This window comes from Mobula birostris, chromosome 13 (genome assembly GCF_030028105.1).
Source record: "Mobula birostris isolate sMobBir1 chromosome 13, sMobBir1.hap1, whole genome shotgun sequence".
NCBI classification, from domain to species: domain Eukaryota; kingdom Metazoa; phylum Chordata; class Chondrichthyes; order Myliobatiformes; family Myliobatidae; genus Mobula; species Mobula birostris.
Genome location: NC_092382.1, coordinates 919,043 through 938,101, shown reverse-complemented (window position 1 = coordinate 938,101; position 19,059 = coordinate 919,043). Strand labels below are relative to the sequence as shown.

At 45.5% G+C, this 19,059-nt stretch overlaps 1 protein-coding gene across 1 annotated transcript in view; it reads left to right on the top strand.

Annotated features, from left to right (window-relative positions):
• Window positions 1–18,803, top strand: part of LOC140208210 (uncharacterized) — a 61,175-nt gene extending 42,372 nt beyond the window's left edge. The window contains exon 5 of the mRNA XM_072276720.1: window positions 13,980–18,803. Within this exon, the coding sequence (XP_072132821.1) occupies window positions 13,980–16,517 (2,538 nt within the window). The 3' untranslated portion in view covers window positions 16,518–18,803. The remainder of the gene's footprint in view (window positions 1–13,979) is intronic.
• The last annotated feature ends 256 nt before the right edge of the window (window positions 18,804–19,059 follow it).

The following is a 19,059-nucleotide window of genomic DNA, read 5'->3' as shown; positions in this document are numbered from 1 at the left end:
ACAGTGGGGAGCGGCCATTCACCTGCTCAGTCTGTGGGAAGGGATTCATTCAGTTATCTCAACTGAAGATACATCAGCGAGTTCACACTGGAGAGAGGCCATTCACCTGCTCAGAGTGTGGAAAGGGATTCACTTCGTCCTCTCAACTACTGGGCCACCAGCGAGTTCACACTGGAGAGAGGCCGTTCACCTGCTCAGTGTGCGGGAAGGGATTCACTCGGTTGTCTCATCTTCAGAGACACCAGCGTGTTCACACAGGGGAGAGGTCGTTCACCTGCTCAGTGTGTGGGAAGAGATTCAGTCGGTCATCCAGCCTACAGAGACACCAGCAAGTTCACACTGGGTAGGGGCTGATCACCTGCTCGGACTTTGGGAAGAGATTCTCTCAGCCATCGCCACCAAATGTCCATCATTGAGCTCACACTGGGGAGAGGCCGTTCACCTGCTGGGAATGTGTGAAGCAATTCACTCAGTCATCTAACCTTATGTAACTCTCGTTTCAGCTAGCAGCTTAATATAGGGGGTGATAGCCCCCCAGCCTGGCCAAATTTAAGAAAGATCATTTAGGTGGATGCTGCACGATGTGTCCCCTGTTACAAATCAGTACCCCAAAATAACAAACGATACATAATATGCGATTAAACGATTGGGCTTTGTAGTTCTTTCTTTGACTATAGGGCGAGTAAAAAAAAATAATGAAGAAGAAAAAGAGCCCACTCTGTCCATTCATGTCTTCTCATCTCTCCCCAGCAAAATACAGTGAAAATCTCTCTTCCAGACTCACAAGAAAGAACAACATTTCTCTCATTGGATAGCCCTGCACTCCAAAACCCTGTTATCTCTAGTCATAACCTAAACATTACTGCTACAGAGAAACCATTACCTCAGCAGTGATACATTGCAGAGAGGCCATTCCATTAGCAGTGAAACCTTACAGCATGTTACACTTGTGACACCCTACCGGGTTCACACTGAGGAGAAAGTTTTAATAAGCTGCATGCTGGATATTTGTCCATCACCGTTGCTGAATGCAATTTCGAGAGTGACTGTCGGTGCTGAACTCTGCAATTATTGCTGCTGCTCACCACACCCAGTCTGCACCCTGGTCACTGGGCATGGGAGCAGTTTCCTCTGCTGCATATTCACCTTTAATGGGACTGGAGTGGAGAGCGGCCAGTGAAGGAGTGGAGCTTTGAGGCTTTGGCTCGAGATGTTTCGGCGAGCAGCGGCAGAGGATGAGCTTGCTCCCAGTAAGGTAAGGCTGGGTATGTTCCTTTAATTATTTTGATTAACTTAGGAGTTGGTAATGCAGGCAGTAGATAGGGCAGTCCAGTGCTCCGATTGTAGGATGTGGGAAGTGAGGGACAGCACAATTGTCTCTGATGACTAAACCTCAGGGATCTGTACTGGGTCCAATGTTGTTTGTCATATATATTAATGATCTGGATGATGGGGTGGTAAATTGGATTAGTAAGTATGCAGACGATACTAAGATAGGTGGAGTTGTGGATCATGAAGAAGGTTTTCAAAGCTTGCAGAGAGATTTAGACCACTTAGAAGAGTGGGCTGAAAGATGGCTGATGGAGTTTAATGCTGATAAATGTGAGGTGCTACATTTTGGTGGGGCTAATCAAAATAGGACATACATGGTAAATGGTTGGGCATTGAAGAATGCTGTAGAACAGAAGGATCTGGGAATAATGGTGCATAGTTCCCTGAAGGTGGAGTCTCATGTGGATAGGGTGGTGAAGAAAGCTTTTGGTATGCTGACCTTTATAAATCAGAGCATTTAGTACAGGAGTTGGGATGTAATGTTGAAACTGTATGAGGCATTGGTAAGGCCAAATTTGGAGTATTGTGTACAGTTCTGGTCACCAAATTATAGGAAAGATGTCAATAACATTGAGAGAGTACAGAGGAGATTTACTAAAATGTTGCCTGGGTTTCATCTCCTAAGTTACAGAGAAAGGTTGCATAAGTTAGGTCTTTATTCTTTGGAGCGTAGAAGGTTGATGGGGGACTTGATAGAGGTATTTAAAATTATGAGGGGGATAGATAGAGTTGTCATGGATAGGCTTCTTGAGAGTGGGGGAGGTTCAAACAAGAGGACATGAGATGAGAGTTAAAGGGTAAAAGTTTAGGGGTAACATGAGGGGAACTTCTTTACTCAGAGAGTGGTAGCTGTGTGGAACGAGCTTCCAGCAGAAGTGGTTGAGGCAAGTTCGATGTTGTCGTTTAAAGTTAAATTGGATAGATATATGGACAGGAAAGGAATGGAGGGTTGTGGGCTGAGTGCAGGTTGGTGGGACTAAGTGAGAGTAAGAGTTCGGCATGGACTAGAAGGGCCGAGATGGTGCCTGTTTCCGTGCTGTAATTGTTATATGGTTATATGGTTAAACCTGCAAGAGGTGCATCCAGCTACAGGTCTTGTCAATCCGAGTTAGGGAACTGGAGCTGGAGCTGGATGAACTTCGGACCATTCGGGGGGCGGAGGCAGTAATAGACTGGAGTTGCAGGGAGACAGTCAGGAGACAGGTAACTGGGTGACTGTCAGGAGAGGGAAGGGGAATAGACAGAAAGAGCAGAGCACCCCTAGTGGCCGTTCCCATCAACAATAAGCGTACCATTTTGGATACTGTTGGTGGGGACAACCTGCCATGGACAAGTTGTAGTGGTTGTGTGTCTGGCACCGAGACTGAACTCTCAGCTCAGAAAGGAAGGAGGGAAAAGAGAAGAGCAGTAGTGATAGGGGATTTGATAGTTAAGGGGACAGATAAGTGGTTCTGTGGGAAAGATCGAGAATCCCGGATGGTCTGTTGCCTCCCTGGTGCCAGGGTCCACGATATCTCGGATGGAGTTCTCGGTATTCTCAGGAGAGAGGGTGAGCAGCCAGATGTGGTGGTCCATGTGGAGACCAATGACATAGATAGGAGTAGGGATCAGGTCCTGAAGAAGGAATATAGGGAGTTAGGGGGAAAAAGTTAAAAAGCAGGACCTCAAGGGTGGTAATCTCAGGATTGCTGCCTGTGCCACGAGACAGAGAGGGTAGGAATTGGAAGTCATGGCAGTTGAATGTGTGGCTGAAGAGTTGGTGCAGGGGGCAGGGGTTCAGATTTCTGGATCATTGGGATCTCTTCTGGGGAAGGTCTGACCTGTACAACAAGGACGGGCTGCACCTGAACTGGAAAGGGACCAATATCCTGGTGGGCAGGTTTGCTGGAGCTGTTGGGGAGGGTTTAAACTAGTTTGTCAGGGGGGTGGGAATCAGAATGTGTGTGCAGAGATGAGGGTAGAAGGAGAAGGGCATGATGCTGTGTGTTCTGAGTTGGTGAGGAAGGACAGGCAGGGGACAAAACATACATGTAGCCAGTTTGAGGGGTTGAAGTGTGTCTATTTCAACGCTGGGAGTATTAGGAATAAAGGGGATGAACTTAGAGCATGGATCAGTACATGGAACTACGATGTTGTGGCCATTGCTGAAACTTGGCTGGAGGAAGGGCAGGATTGGCTGATGCAGGTACCGGGGTTTAGGTGTTTTAAAGGAATAGGATGGGAGGTAGAAAAGGGGGAGGGAGTAACATTACTGGTCAGGGATAGTATCACGGCTGTAGAAAGGGAGGATGCTGCAGAGGGAGTGTCCACTGAGTCGGTGTGGGTGGAAGTCAAAAATAGGAAGGGATCAATCACTGTGCCGGGAGTGGTCTATAGGCCCCCAAATAGCCCTCGGGACATCAAGAAGCAGATAAGCAGGCAGATTTTAGAATGGTGCAGGAAATACAGGGTTGTAGTTATGGGTGATTTCAACTTCCCTCATATTGACTGGCACCTCCTGACTGCAAGGGGGATAGATGGGGCTGAATTTGTCAAGTGTGTTCAAGAAGGATTCCTGACACAGTATATGGACCGTTCGACGAGAGGAGAGGCCATACTGGATCTAGTTCTGGGTAATGAACCTGGTCAGGTGGCAGACATCTTGGTGGGGGAGCATTTTGGTGAGAGTGACCACAACTCACTTAGCCTCAGCATAGCTATGGAAAAGGATAAAAACAGACAAAATGGGAAAGTGCTTAACTGGAGAAGGGCTAACTATGAATGGATGAGGCAGGAACTAGTGAGAGTAAATTGGAAACAGGTGTTGAAAGGTGAAAGCACAGAAGTAATGTGGAGGAAGTTTAGGGACCACTTGTGCTGGGTTCAGGATAGGTTTGTCCCACTGAGGCAAGGAAAAAATGGTCGGAAAAGGGAACCGTGGCTGACAAAACACGCGAGGCAACTCGTCAAGTGGAAGAAGGAAGCAGATGTTAGATATAAGAAGCAGTCAGAGCCCTGTTGGTCGCTTTTCAATTGCTCCTACCCTGTTTACTTAATTGTCTCTACCAGTCTTTTTTTTTTTTGAAACCTTATTATAAAACTTCAATACTGCTTTACTGTGGCTGGGAAAAGAACCAAAGCGTTTGCAAAAGAAAGAGAGACAGAAGATGAATCCGCAGTCACTTTGGATTCAATCAGTGACTTCCTTAAACGGCAAAAGTAGGAATTCTGTGAAGAGTTTCAACAGCTTAACAGCAAATTGGATACAATTCAGTGAACTTTATTTGAGCATGAGAACCAAATTCAGGAGAATACTGTGAAGCTGAGGACGTTGAAGATACAATTAAACTCTGCAAAGAGTTATCTTTATCCAATGATAAAATGCTGAGAAGGATCATCAGATCGAAAATAGAAATAGGAGAAGTAACTTGCGAATCCTGGGTCTTGAAAAATCAATTGAAGGCGCTGACCCTACGAAGTTTTTTTGCAAACTTTCTGAAGCAGCTTTTTCCTGCTTTATTCACTTCCGAGCCGAAGCTCGATGGAGCTTTTTGCTCTCTGACTTTGAAGCCATTGTCCTTGGCAGTGAAACCCAGATCGGTCAGACTAGCCTTTCATGAATTTCGTATTAAGAACCTTTTAATTCGCCATACCCGGAGACAAGGAATGATCGATTTCCAAAATTACAAGGTTAGATTTGTGGAAGACTATTCACCTGAAGTTTTGGCTGATTGCATGAAATATAAAGAAGTTATGTCGGAATTTTATGATAAAGGGTATAAACCATCTCTTCAGTTCCCCGCACGTCTGAGTATTGTTTTGAAGAACGGATTGCGAAAAAGAATAAATTCAGTTGAAGATGCAAAGGAGTTTCTGAAGGATGAATTCTAAAACTGTTATACTTATTTGATCAAGTTTTTTTCTTCTGTTAATATGAATTTGAAATAAGGTTACGTTTTGGCTGTTCATATATTGTCTTTTGTTATATATTTTTTGATACTACTTTATTTTATCCCTTTTTGAGGCTTTATTTTAATACAGCTTCCTTTGAATTTGTTTAAAGTGATCCTTTCATATTTTCGAATACTGAGTTATTTTGCTTTTTATGTTGTGTCTTGGTAGGGGCATAATGACCTTGCAGGACTGGAGTTCTTTCTGTCAACAGGATTTTTTGGGGCCGGTACTTAGTTCTTAGCTCGCTGACTGTCTTTTGGCCAGCTTTCTCGCTTTGGGTGGGGGAGGGGGGGAGGGCCTATTTCTCTCTGGGAGCTGTGTTGGGTTGAATATATGATTGTTTGTTTGAATACCTTACTTTACGGTTTGCTTTCTAGTTTTAATAACTTATGGCCAGATCTTTTAATTACATGTTGATTGGTATTTAAAATGGTTCGAAATATTCACCTGTTTAGTTTGAATGTGAAAGGGTGAATCACCCCACCAAAAGGAATAAAGTGTTTGCTTATATTAAAAAAATAAAAGCACCCATTATTTTTTTTTTACAAGAAACACACATACGCAGCTGTGATACCTTACGTTTTTTTTTTACTGGGTGGAAGGGTATGCAATTCTACTCTTCGTTTAACGCAAAATCACGTGGAGTTTCGATTTTTGTAGATACTACAGTTTCCTTTATTCAGCATAAAGTTGTTTCGGACCCTAATGGTCGATTTGTTATTGTATCAGGGAGTTCAGACAGTAAGTTGATTGTTTTTGCTCATGTTTATGCCCCCAGCGTAGATGATCCAGGATTTTTTGAACGTCTATTTTCATATTTGCCAGATTTGTGTACTTACGCCCTTGTGATGGGACGAGACTGTAACAGCTGGTTAGATCCAGTATTAGATCGCTCATTTATTAAACCAGCCACACTTAATAAATCAGCTTTGTTTATCCAATCTTTTCTAACTAAATGTGGTATAGTTGATGCTTGGCAGTTTCTGCATCTGACGGACAGGGAGTATTCTTTTTTCTCTCATGTCTATCATTCTTATACCGGGATTGACTTTATTTTTATTGATAGTCAAATGATTCCATTAGTTCGATCAATTGAATATAAAGAGATTGCTATCTCTGACCACTCTCCTGTAATTCTATCTTTAAATCTTCCTGGTGCTATCCCCATGAGTAGATTTTGGCGATTTAATTCAACTCTGTTATCCGATGAGGATTTTTAAAAAAAATTATGGAGAATCAAATTACTCTTTATTTTTGAAGAAAATACGTTGGAAGAGGCATCTAGCCTGATTATATGGGATACTTTTAAAGCATACATCCGGTGTCAAATTATTTCTTATACTGCAAACATCATTAGAAAAGCTAACAAAGAAAGAAATGAATTAGCCAATCAGTTAAAGCAACTGGACCATAAATATGCTTCTGTACCTGATCCTGAAACATATAAGAGACGTATTGAAACTAAAACTAAATATGATCTTCTTTTAACATATCCAATTGAAAGCCAACTTTTAAAAGATAGAAGTCAACTTCATATTCACGGAGATAAAACTGGTAAGCTACTGGCTAATCAATTGAAGCCATTTTCAGCCAAGCGGCAAATTAAAGAAATACATAAAATTAATGGGGACATGACAACTGACCACCTTGAAATTAATGAACTTTTAGAGAATTTTATTCTAAATTGTATAGATCTGACTCTGTTAATGATAATATTGCAATGAATAATTTTTTAGATCAATTAAATATTCCTAATCTTTCGTTAGATGATCGTAGGCAATTGGATCAACCTATTTCCCAGGATGAAATTGCTCAGGCTATTTGAGAATTGCATTCTGGGAAATCCCCAGGACCCGGTGGATTCTCTGGAGAATTTTATTAGGCTTTTTCCTCCTTGCTTATACCACATTTATGTTCTACCCTTACAGGAAGGAAGACAACCAGAGTCTTTTTACGGAGCTTCCATTTTGCTCATTCTCAAAAAGAATATGAATCCTACTAAATGCTCTTCGTATAGACCTATCTCTTTACTCAATTTTGATACTAAAATTTTATCTAAAGTGTTGGCTTGAAGATATATCTTGCACATGCACCAGTCGTGCATGCAGCCTGGTACAGCCAATCCGATCTATTCTTCTTACTTTTTAATTTCCGTTATTTTTTGTATTTTTTTTCTCACGGTAACACGTCGAAGCTGCACGCTACCTAACATGCTGGTAGAGAGAGTTTTCTTTGGGTTTTCTTTAGCACTGGAAATGGTTACATCCCGACACGCTGGACAGAAGCAAGGTCGCATTGTATATTTCACGGACCAGCAAACACCGTCCGGCTTAGCGAACAGAGCGATGGACACCCCAGCTGAAATCCGGAGGAAAACACACAGAGGGGGATCACAAAGCCGAGGAAAAAGGACCGGGTCGAGACAACAGAGACTTTTGGAGAAGAGGAGTTCGGTGGGTAATACCGTTCCGGCTGACCGGAAGTGCACTGAGAGCGGTAAGCGCAAAGGAGTTGGGTGCTTACTGATCTGGCTAACAACGGATAGTGTAATCCGGGGTATATTATGATCGAGGAACGTGTTTGCAGACTGGATATTGAACTTTTTACTGTTGGACTTCGGCCACATTCCACCATGATACAACACTTGGCAGCATGGGAGGTCGTACCTGCCCGTGGCCATCGAACATGCAGCTCCTCCCGTGGAGGGTCAGACACCCTGAGCCAATAGACTGGTCCTGGACTTATTTTCCATCTGGCATAGTTTGCATTTTGGTGTTCGATTGTTGGGGTTTTTTGTATTGCTATATTTACGCTCAATTCTTGGTTGGTGCGGCTGTAACGAAACCCAATTTCCCTCGGGATTAATAAAGTATATCTATCCATCTATTTATCTATCTATATTGATAGGATGCAAAACTGGGCTGAGAAGAGGCAAATGGAGTTCAACCCAGATAAGTGTGAGCTGGTTCATTGTATTAGGTCAAAGATGATGGCAGAATATAGCATTAATGGTAAGACTTGGCAGTGCGGAGGATCAGAGTCAAGTCAAGGCACTGTATATTGTCATTTCCACCATAACTGCTGGTACCGTACACAGTAAAAATGAGACAATGTTTTTCAGGACCATGGTGCTACATGAACAATACAAAAATTACACTGAACTACGTAAAAAAAACACACAAAATTACACGAGACTCCAGACCTACTGAGGACTGCATAAGGTGTGCAAAACAGTGCAGGCATTACAATAAATAATAAACAAGACAGTAGGTTGGTGTCAGTCCAGGGTCTGGGTGTTAGTGTGGGGAGCGGGATTTTACACCATATTCCCGGTACAGTCTCAACTAAACACAAATAATTGTCACTTTGCCCGGACCATTGGCCCCGCTTGCAGGGCAACAGTCTGCCGGTGTTTGCCCCCCAATGTGGTGAATCGCCACCACCGTGGGCTCAGACATTTCCACAGATGAGCCCCTCCTGTCCCCACCGGGACAAACATCCTGTCCGCCCCCTCTCTCACCGTCTTCATCCTCTCCCTCCCCGGGGAACCGGCATCAAACCGACGGGCCGAGCGGTCTCCTCCTACCTCTCAGCGACACATCAGACTCCGGCCGCAGGAGACGCTTCACAAACGCCCCAACTTCCCTCGGAGGGAAATGGAAATAAATCAGAAAGCGGACATTTACTTTGACGGTTGTCCCGCCGTGACGGAAAGTTCGGGAGACGGTGTCAGCGGGGGTAACGCCCTCTCGGTTGGTCCACCTCCGCTATTGGCTGGAAGCAGTGATTGACATCGCTTCGCACCAATGGGAATAGCGCAGCGCCTGACTCCTCTGTTGACAGCGGTGGGGGAGGGGCTGGTCACGTGATTAGTAGCCCAGCCGTTAAACCGACCAAGCTCGAGCTCACCAGCGCGCGGGGCACAAAAGGCCCCGGATGATCGGTTGAGGTGAGAAGGGATCTCCGGGTTGGGGGTCTCACCGGGCGGCGTTTTCAACACCGACTTCGGGTAGTTGCTGTGACTCCGGACTCCGTGACCCGCAATCCCGGGACAGTCCTGCTCTCTTCCCTCTCTCTCAGCCCCACCATCCGTACACGGGCCCCGGGGAGCTTCCGGCTGATGAGGGAATGGGAACCGATGGGTCTCTCAGACAGAGCTGAGCTCCAGCTGTCTAAATGCAAGGATCGGGAACTCGGAGAAAGGGAACAAAATCTTTTACATCAGCTGTTGTGAAAATCACCTTTGTTCTGCCTCCAGTCACAAACAAGAGAAAATCTGCAGATGCTGGAAATCCGAGCAACACACACAAATTGCTGGAGGAACTCAGCATTAGTACTCTTTTCCATAGATGCTGCCTGGCCTGCTGAGTTCCTCCAGCATTTTGTGTCTGTTGCTTGTTCCACCCCCTCTTGTTCTGGACTTTTCTACCCGTGAGAACATGTTTTGTCCCACTCTCTCTGGGTACATAATGATATCAAACACCTTTGCCCTGGGCAACAAGTAGCTTTCACATCACAAATGTGCCAGACTCCAATGAGACAGACTACTGCCCTTCCCTTCATATTCATTGGCATTGCCATCACTGAGTTCACCACCGTCAGTCACCTGGGGGAGGGTTCAGGGGAAATATTTATGTACAATACAGAAACTGGTGTTACCTGTGTGTATTGTGGTGATGCAAAAGTTGCTGGAGAATTTACAAGTGGGAAGAAATGGAGTGATATTTGGAAATCTGAGTTTTTAAAGCGTAATTTAGCAAGCAAACCACATATGGACAATGTGCAAAAGCTCTGGCGAGAAAATCCTTCATTATCCGTTACAGGCCTGCTACATAGGTTGTGTGAGAGTGCAGATGAACTTAATCAAACCCAGAGGAGATCAAGTTCTTATCGAGAGTGATTTGCTAGCTGTTAAAATGAATATCTCTCTATATAAAATTCACTGTGCACATGTTGTCACTGGGTAAAAAAATGCAGAGTACAAGCTTTATGTGCACACTGGTCATTACAAATTAGAGGGTACATTGGTGGGAAGGTGAGGAGACCTCCAGTGTCCCTGATGCCCTCACCTACAAGATGTGTATCCAGCTGCAGCTTGTAACCCTGCACTTTAAGGGGTTGGAACTGAGATGGATGATTTCCGGATCATCCAGGAGTTGGAGGGGGTGATAGATATGACACGAAGAGAGGTGAGTTACACCCAAGGTGCAGGACACAGGAAACTGGGTGAGAGTCAGGAAGGAGAATGAGGTTAAATAGCCATCGCAGAGTAATCTTGTGTCCATCCCACACAACAACAGGTGGATCCACTTTAGAAACTGTTGGGGGGATTACTGACAGAGGAAAGTCAAAGGGGTGAGAGGGGACTCGTTAGTGAGGGGAACAGAACAAGAGGGGACTAATATCCCAGTGGTGAGGCTCGCTAGTGCTAGTGTGGGGAGAGGGTGATGTGGTTAAAATATGTTGGAGGGGGAATGGGAACCAGAATGACAGAACAGATAGTGGGGAGGGTGAATTGAATTGAATTGACTTTATTACATACATCCTTCATATTCATGAGGAGTAGAAGTCTATACGTTACGTCTCTGACTAAATATGCAATGTGTAATTTATAGTAATTTATAATAAATAGTTTGTACATAGGACAGTCAATATACCATAGAAATGCAATTGTATCAGCATGAATTAATCAGTCTGATGGCCTGGTGGAAGATGATGTCCCGGAGCCTGTTGGTCCTTTTGCTGTGGTACCGTTTCCTGGATGGGAGCAGCAGGAACAGTTTGTGGTTGTGGTGAATTGGGACTCCAATATCCTTTGGGCCCTTTTTACACACTTGTCTCTGTAAATGTCCTGAATAGTGGGGAGTTCACATCTACAGATGCGCTGGGCTGTCCGCACCACTTTCTGCAGGTTCCTGCGATTAAGGGAAGTACAGTTCCCATACCAGGCAGTGATGCAGCCAGTCGGGATGCTCTCAATTATGTCCTTGTAGAAAGTTCTTAGGATTTGGGGCCCCATCCCAAACTTCTTCAACCGTCTGAGGTGAAAGAGGTGCTGCTGTGCTTTTTTCACAACACAGCCGGTATGTACAGACCATGTGAGATCCTCGGAGATGTTTATGCCGAGGAACTTAAAGCTGTTCACCCTCTCAACCCCAGATCCACTGATGTCACTAGAGGTTAGCCTGTCTCCATTCCTCCTGCCGTCCACAATCTGCTCCTTTGTTTTTGTGACAACGAGGGAGAGTTTGTTTTTTTGACACCAGTCAGATGTTGTTCAGACCTCAGACAGAGTCAGCAATCAAATGGTTGAGCATGGAGCGATGAATGTGCTGAGCTGTGTATATCACAATGCAAGAAGCATCGTAGGAAAGCCAGATGAGCTCAGGACAGGGAATTATGATATTGTAGCCATTATTGGGACTTGGTTGCACTCAACAGTCTGAGAGATTTAGAGGAACAAATTTGTAGAGAGATTTCAGACCATGCCAAGAAACAAAGGTGTGATTTTAACTTTCCATATATTGACTGGGACTCCCATACTGTAAAAGATGTTAAGGGGGTAGAGGTTGCCAAATGTGCCCTTAATCAGTTCGTAGAATTCCCGACATAGAAGTGTGCAATGAGCTGTTAGGAAATGATCCAGGGCTGATGATCGAAATTAGTGATCATAATGCCATGAGATTCAAAGTAAATATGGCAAAAGAGAGGTCTGCACTACGGGTTGAGATTCTAAATTGGAGAAAGGTCAATTTTGATGGTATCAGAAAGGATCTGACAAGTGTGGCTTGGGACAGGCTGTTTTCTGGCAAAGGAGTACTTGGTAAGTGGGAGGCCTTCAGAAGTGAAATTCTGAGGGTGTAGAGTTTGTATGTGCCTGCCAAAATAAAAGTTGAAAGGTAACTGGTGCAGGGAACCTTGGTTTTCAAGAGATATTGAGTCTCCGGATATTTTGTTCCTCTAAATGCCTCAGACTGTTGGGTGCTACCAAGACTCATTAATGACTACAATATCATAATTCCACCCCCCGAGCTCATCCGACTTCTTGTTTTAGTCATCTTCTGCAGGTTTCTAAAATTTTCCCAATAGTTTTTGCTCTTTTGTTTGCCCTCTCTATGGCTTTTATGTTAGCTTTGGCTTCTCATTTCATCCACAATTGTGTCCTCCTGCCTTTCCAATGCTTCCACTTCTTTGGGATGTATCGATCACTCAGCTCCCGAATTGCTCCCAGAAACTCCAGCCGTTGCTGCTCCATTGTCACTCCTACCTTTTCCTTCCAAAGAAGTTTGTCCAGCTGCTCTGTCATGGAAACACGGAGAAGTTCATTACAGAAACAGGCTATTTGGCCCATCTAGTCAATGCCAAAAAAAACATTTGAGCTGTCTAATGCAACTACCTGCACTGGGACCATCGTCCTCCATACCCCTACCATCCAGGCTCCCATCCAGACTTCTTTTATATGGTGAAAATGAGCTCATATTCACCACTTGTGCTGACACTCTCACGACCATTTCAGTAAAGAGCTTTTCCAAATGTTTCTGTTTAATTTTCACCTTCCCCACTTACCCATGACCTCTGGTTGTCATCCCACCCAACCTCAGTGGGAAAAGCTGCTTGCATTTACCCTGTCTATACCCTCATAATTTTGTATACTTCTTTCCAATCCTCAAAGCAGTGTGTACTTTCCTTGTTTATGTTTAGAGCCTTTTTTAGATGTATAAGATGATGAGGGGCATTGATCATGTGGATAGCCAGAGGTTTTTTTCCCAGGGCTGAAATGGCTAACACGAGGGGGCATAGTTTTAGGTGCTTGGAAATAGATACCGAGGGGATGTCAGGGGTAAGTTTTTCACACAGAGAGTGGTGGGTGTGTGGAATGCACTGCCGGCTATTTGTGTGAGAGTGTACCAGTTACTGTGGGGCTAGGCACCCATGCAGCTCAGTGGGAACAGGGAATAATACCAATGGAGAGAGTCAAACTGAGTCAGGTCACAGATTGGAGATGGCAGAAATGCCGCATTCTTAGAGAGACAGGAAGAGCATCAGAGAATTTGATGATCATTCCAGATACCAGCTCTGTACCCAGTTAGAAGATGATTTCTCTCTCCAGCTTGGGTTGAACTTTACTGTAGCAGTGTGATGCCAGAATACACTTTGACAACTCAAGTGACCTCATCTGAAAGGTTTTCCAACACTGATTGATGGATTTTGTAAATCTTTTTACAGGTTAAAAATGACAAGGAATTTGTCTACTGGACTCTCGAACAGAACACGCCAGTTTTGCTGTCTCCGTCCAGATATTTAATAGTCATAGTCATACTTATTGATCCCGGGGGAAATTGGTTTTCGTTACAGTTGCACCATACAACTGAAGAAATGGAACAAGGCATTCACTCAATCATCCCTCCTGCTCAGATGATGGGGAGTGATTCTCTGGATCATCAGACCGATTGGCATTCCCGTCATTTTACACAGAGGGGAATCCATTCATCTGATCATACTGTGGGAATGGATTCAATCGGTCATCTCAACTGAAGGTACATCAGCAAGTACACACTGGGACAAGACCATTCACCTATTCTGTGTGTGAGAAGGGATTCAGTCGGTCTTTCCATCTGTGGACACACCAGTCAGTTCACCCTGGGCAGGGGCTGGTCATCGGCTGAACTTGTTGGGAAGAATTCACTCGATCATCTGACCTAATGTCTCACCAGCGAGTTCACACCGGGGAGCAGCCGTTCACTTGCTCAGACTGCGGGAAGGAATTCACTTGCTCATCTAAATTGAAGGTACATCAGCGAGTTCACACTGGGGAGAGGCCATTCATCTGCTCGGAATGTGGGAAAGGATTCACTCAATCATACCATCTGCTGACACACCAGCGAGTTCACACTGGGGAGAGACCGTTCACCTGCTCAGACTGCGGGAAGGGATTCACTTGCTCATCTAAACTGAAGGTACATCAGCGAGTTCACACTGGGGAGAGGCCATTCACCTGCTCAGACTGTGGGAAGGGATTCACTTGGTCAACCGATCTGCTGACACACCAGTCAGTTCACTCTGGGGAGAGACCATTCACCTGCTCAGTCTGTGGGAAGGGATTCACTTGCTCATCTCAACTGAAGGTGCATCAGCGAGTTCACACTGGGGAGAGGCCATTCACCTGCTCAGATTGTGGGAAGGGATTCACTTGCTCATCTAAACTGAAGGTACATCAGCGAGTTCACACTGGGGAGAGGCCATTCATCTGCTCAGATTGTGGGAAGGGATTCACTTGCTCATCTAAACTGAAGGTACATCAGCGAGTTCACGCTAGGGAGAGGCCGTTCACCTGCTCAGTCTGTGGGAAGGGATTCACATGCTCATCTCAACTGAAAGTGCATCAGCGAGTTCACACTGGGGAGAAGCCGTTCACCTGCTCAGACTGTGGGAAGGGATTCACATGCTCATCTCAACTGAAGGTGCATCAGAGAGTTCACACTGGGGAGAGGCCGTTCACCTGCTCAGACTGTGGGAAGGGATTCACTGGATCATCCCAACTGAAGGTACATCAGCGAGTTCACACTGGGGAGAAGCCGTTCACCTGCTCAGTCTGTGGGAAGGGATTCACTACATCATCTGAACTGAAAATACATCAGAGAGTTCACACTGGGGAGAGGCCATTCACCTGCTCAGACTGTGGGAAGGGATTCACATGCTCATCTCAACTGAAGGTGCATCAGAGAGTTCACACTGGGGAAAGGCCGTTCACCTGCTCAGACTGTGGGAAGGGATTCACTGGATCATCTAAGCTGAAGTTGCATCAACGACTTCACACTGGGGAGAGGCCATTCACCTGCTCAGACTGTGGGAAGGGATTCACTCAGGCATCTGAACTGAAAGTACATCAGCGAGTTCACACTGGGGAGAGGCCGTTCACCTGCTCAGAATGTGGAAGGGGATTCACTCGGTCATCCCAACTGCTGGTACACAAGTCAGTTCACACTGGTGAGAGGCCGTTCACCTGCTCAGTCTGTGGGAAGGGATTCACTCAGTCATCTCAACTGAAAGTACATCAGCGAGTTCACACTGGGGAGAGGCCGTTCACCTGCTCAGAATGTGGAAGGGGATTCACTGTGTCATCCGAACTGCTGATACACAAGTCAGTTCACACTGAGGAGAGGCCGTTCACCTGCTCAGTCTGTGGGAAAGGATTCACTTGCTCATCTCAACTGAAGGTGCATCAGCGAGTTCACACTGGGGAGAGGCCGTTCACCTGCTCAGACTGTGGGAAGGGATTCACTCGGTCATCCCAACTGAAAGTACATCAGCGAGTTCACACTGGAGAGAGGCCATTCACCTGTTCAGATTGTGGGAAGGGATTCACTTGCTCATCTAAACTGAAGGTACATCAGCGAGTTCACACTGGGGAGAGGCCGTTCACTTGCTCCGTCTGTGGGAAGGGATTCACTCAGTCATCTCAACTGAAGGTACATCAGAGAGTTCACACTGGGGAGAGGCCGTTCACCTGCTCAGACTGCGGGAAGGGATTCCCTCGGTCATCCAGCCTACTGGTACACATGTCAGTTCACACTGGGGAGAAGCCGTTCACCTGTTCAGACTGTGGGAAGGGATTCACTCAGTCATCCAGCCTACTGGTACACATGTCAGTTCACACTGGGGAGAGGCCGTTCACCTGTTCAGACTGTGGGAAGGGATTCACTCAGTCATCTCAACTGAAAGTACATCAGCGAGTTCACACTGGGGAGAGGCCATTCACCTGTTCAGACTGTGGGAAGGGATTCACACAGTCATCTCATCTGAAGGTACATCAGAGAGTACACACTGGGGAGAGGTCGTTCACCTGCTCTGTGTGTGGGGAGGGATTCACTCAGTCATCTGAACTGAAGGTACATCAGCATGTTCACACTGGGGAGAGACCGTTCACCTGCTCAGACTGTGGGAAGGGATTCACTTGCTCATTCCACCTACAGAGACATCAGCGTGTTCACACTGGGGAGAGGCCATTCAACTGCTCAGAGTGTGGGAAAGGGTTCACACAGTCATCTCATCTGAAGGTACATCAGCGTGTTCACACTGGGGAGAGGCCGTTCACCTGCTCTGTGTGTGGGGAGGGATTCACTTGCTCATTCCACCTACAGAGACATCAGCGAGTTCACACTGGGGAGAGGCCATTCACCTGCTCAGACTGTGGGAAGGGATTCACTTGGTCATCTCAACTGCAGAGACACCAGCAAGTTCACAATGGGTAGAGGCTGATCACCTGCTCAGACTTTGGGAAGAGATTCTGTCAGCCGTGTCAACCAAATGTGCATCATTGAGTTCACACTGGGGAGAGGTTGTTCACCTGCTGCGAATGTGGGAAGCGATTCACGCGGTCATCTAACCTTATCTAAGTCGCGCTTCGGCTGGCAGCGTAATATAGGCAGTGATAGCCCCCCAGCCCGGCCCAACTTCAGAAATCTCATTTGGGTGGATGCTGCATGATGTGTCCCCTGTTACAAATCAGTACCCTGTGTGACAGGGTCCTGAATTACCCCTATGAACTGTGTTCGATTACCCCTATTAACTGTGCTTTTGAAAAGAGAGAGAGAGTTATTTAACATCGATAGCTTGTTTTGAAAGAGAGAGAGACAAAGACTAACTGTGGGACTGTCACTTTAAGGCACGAGAAAGAACTCGTTAACTTTAGGCATTCTGCTGAGTTGGAGAAAGCACCGAGCAGCTCGTAAGTTGCAATTGTAACCGAAGGCGGTATTATTTAATGGACACTTGAAGTCATGATTTTTGGCAGGTTGTTGACACTTTCTTCAAGGATTTTTGCCTGCTTGGATTTCTTTCACAGGGAGAGGATAGAAGAGTTATTTGAATGATAGTTGACGCTCAGCACGGGAAGATAAAATAGGTCAGATGATAGACCTCAGACACATGTTTGGACACTGAATGAGCATTGTTGTGCCTGCAGGTAAAGTGGGTTTTGGAGGATCGATCAGGCAGATCGATCCATCGCTCTTGCAGTGGAAAGAGGAAAAGGGTTGACTCGTGGGGAGTTGTCCATGTGTCCACCCTTGCCTGGGGGATAGCTCCACCACAGAAAACCGGTCCCCTTTGTTAAAGTCACAGTCGGTGACTTTTAAAGGATTTCAAAGGACAACGAGAAGATCAACGTCATCAGCTCACCTGAAGACTCAAATCTCTCCCCCTCTCTCTCTCCATCACTACTCAACTCAATACCATGAACTGAACTGAACTGAACTTTACTCATCATCGTAAGACTGTATCTTTTTACCCCTAGACTTAAAGAAGCTTGGTTTTTCATACATATATATTCCACACTTACTTTTATGTAATCATTACTAACCTGTTTGATTTATCTACATTTATATTATTGTATTGCTTAGTTACTAATAAATATTATTAGTTTATAGCAATACTGGACTTCAAAGTGTTTTCCATCTCTGCTGGTTCTTTATTCCCGTCATGGGCTACGTGTACAAAATTGGGGCTCGTCCGGGATATGAACCCTGGACCTCTTGCAAAATTGGGGCCTGCATCAGTGTTATGAACAAAATTGGTTGGGAGGCTTGTTTGAATTGATTGGGGAAAATCTCGTTTTATTTGGTTGTGTGGAGATACAGCAGAAATGGATGTTAGTATTGAGGATGAGCTTCAGCTTCTGTTGGAAAAATTAAGAATGGAGCATGAATTGAAATTAAAACAGCTCGAGAGAGGCTAGAAAGGCAGCAAGATGTAGACAAGAGGCAGCAAGACAGAGAGAAGGGTAGAAAAACAGAGAGAAGAGGCAGAAAGACAGAGACAGCCGAGATGGAGATATGGCAATGTGAAGATCATGTGGCAGACGACAAACAGAAGCGGTTCAAGCTGGAAAAGATAGGGAAGTTGCAGCAAAGAGGTTTAGTGTTGGACCCTGATGATTTTTACAGCTCGGAAGGGCTTGTTTTGTGTGATGAATTGAAAAGTTGTGTTCTTGATGATGTAAGGTCATACCCTGATGCAGAGGATGCCGCTACCCTGCAGGGGTTTGATAAGAAAGCAGACGAAGAAGTTTTAACCCACGAGGTTGAGTTTACACCCAAAAAGAGTTTGCCAGAGAATAGCTGGGAGGTTCGGGGTGACCTTGAATTTGAAACTGGGACAAGTGATGACAGCCCAGAAGAGGCAGCTGTCCCGATTTAATGTGTTCAGGTTGTGGAAGTACCTGTGAATTCACAGGGTTCTGAACCTTATGTTGAAGCTCAGTTAAAATCTGAGGTGCCTGACTTGGTTGAAAAGGAATGCAGTTTTTGTGTGTCAGATGATCTTGGTTCAGTGAATAAGGGGTTAACCTTGGTACCGGTGGAATGTGAGGATTCTCAGTTACTTGTATTAGACCGTGGTTTAAAGGCTGGTGAAGAAGTGGGTTCTGGTGAGGTCAGTGTTGCTGAAAATAATGGGAAAAGTGCTGTTCCTGGACTTTTGGATAAAGTGCTGGAAAAGTTTGGGCAACACACATCAAAGTTGCTGGTGAACGCAGCAGGCCAGGCAGCATCTGTAGGAAGAGGTGCAGTCGACGTTTCAGGCCGAGACCCTTCGTCAGGACTAACTGAAGGAAGAGTTAGTAAGAGATTTGAAAGTGGGAGGGGGAGGGGGAGATCCAAAATGATAGGAGAAGACAGGAGGGGGAGGGATGGAGCCAAGAGCTGGACAGGTGATTGGCAAAAGGGATACGAGGCTGGAGAAGGCGGAGTATCATGGGATGGAAGGCCTTGGAAGAAAGAAAAGGGAAGGGGAGCA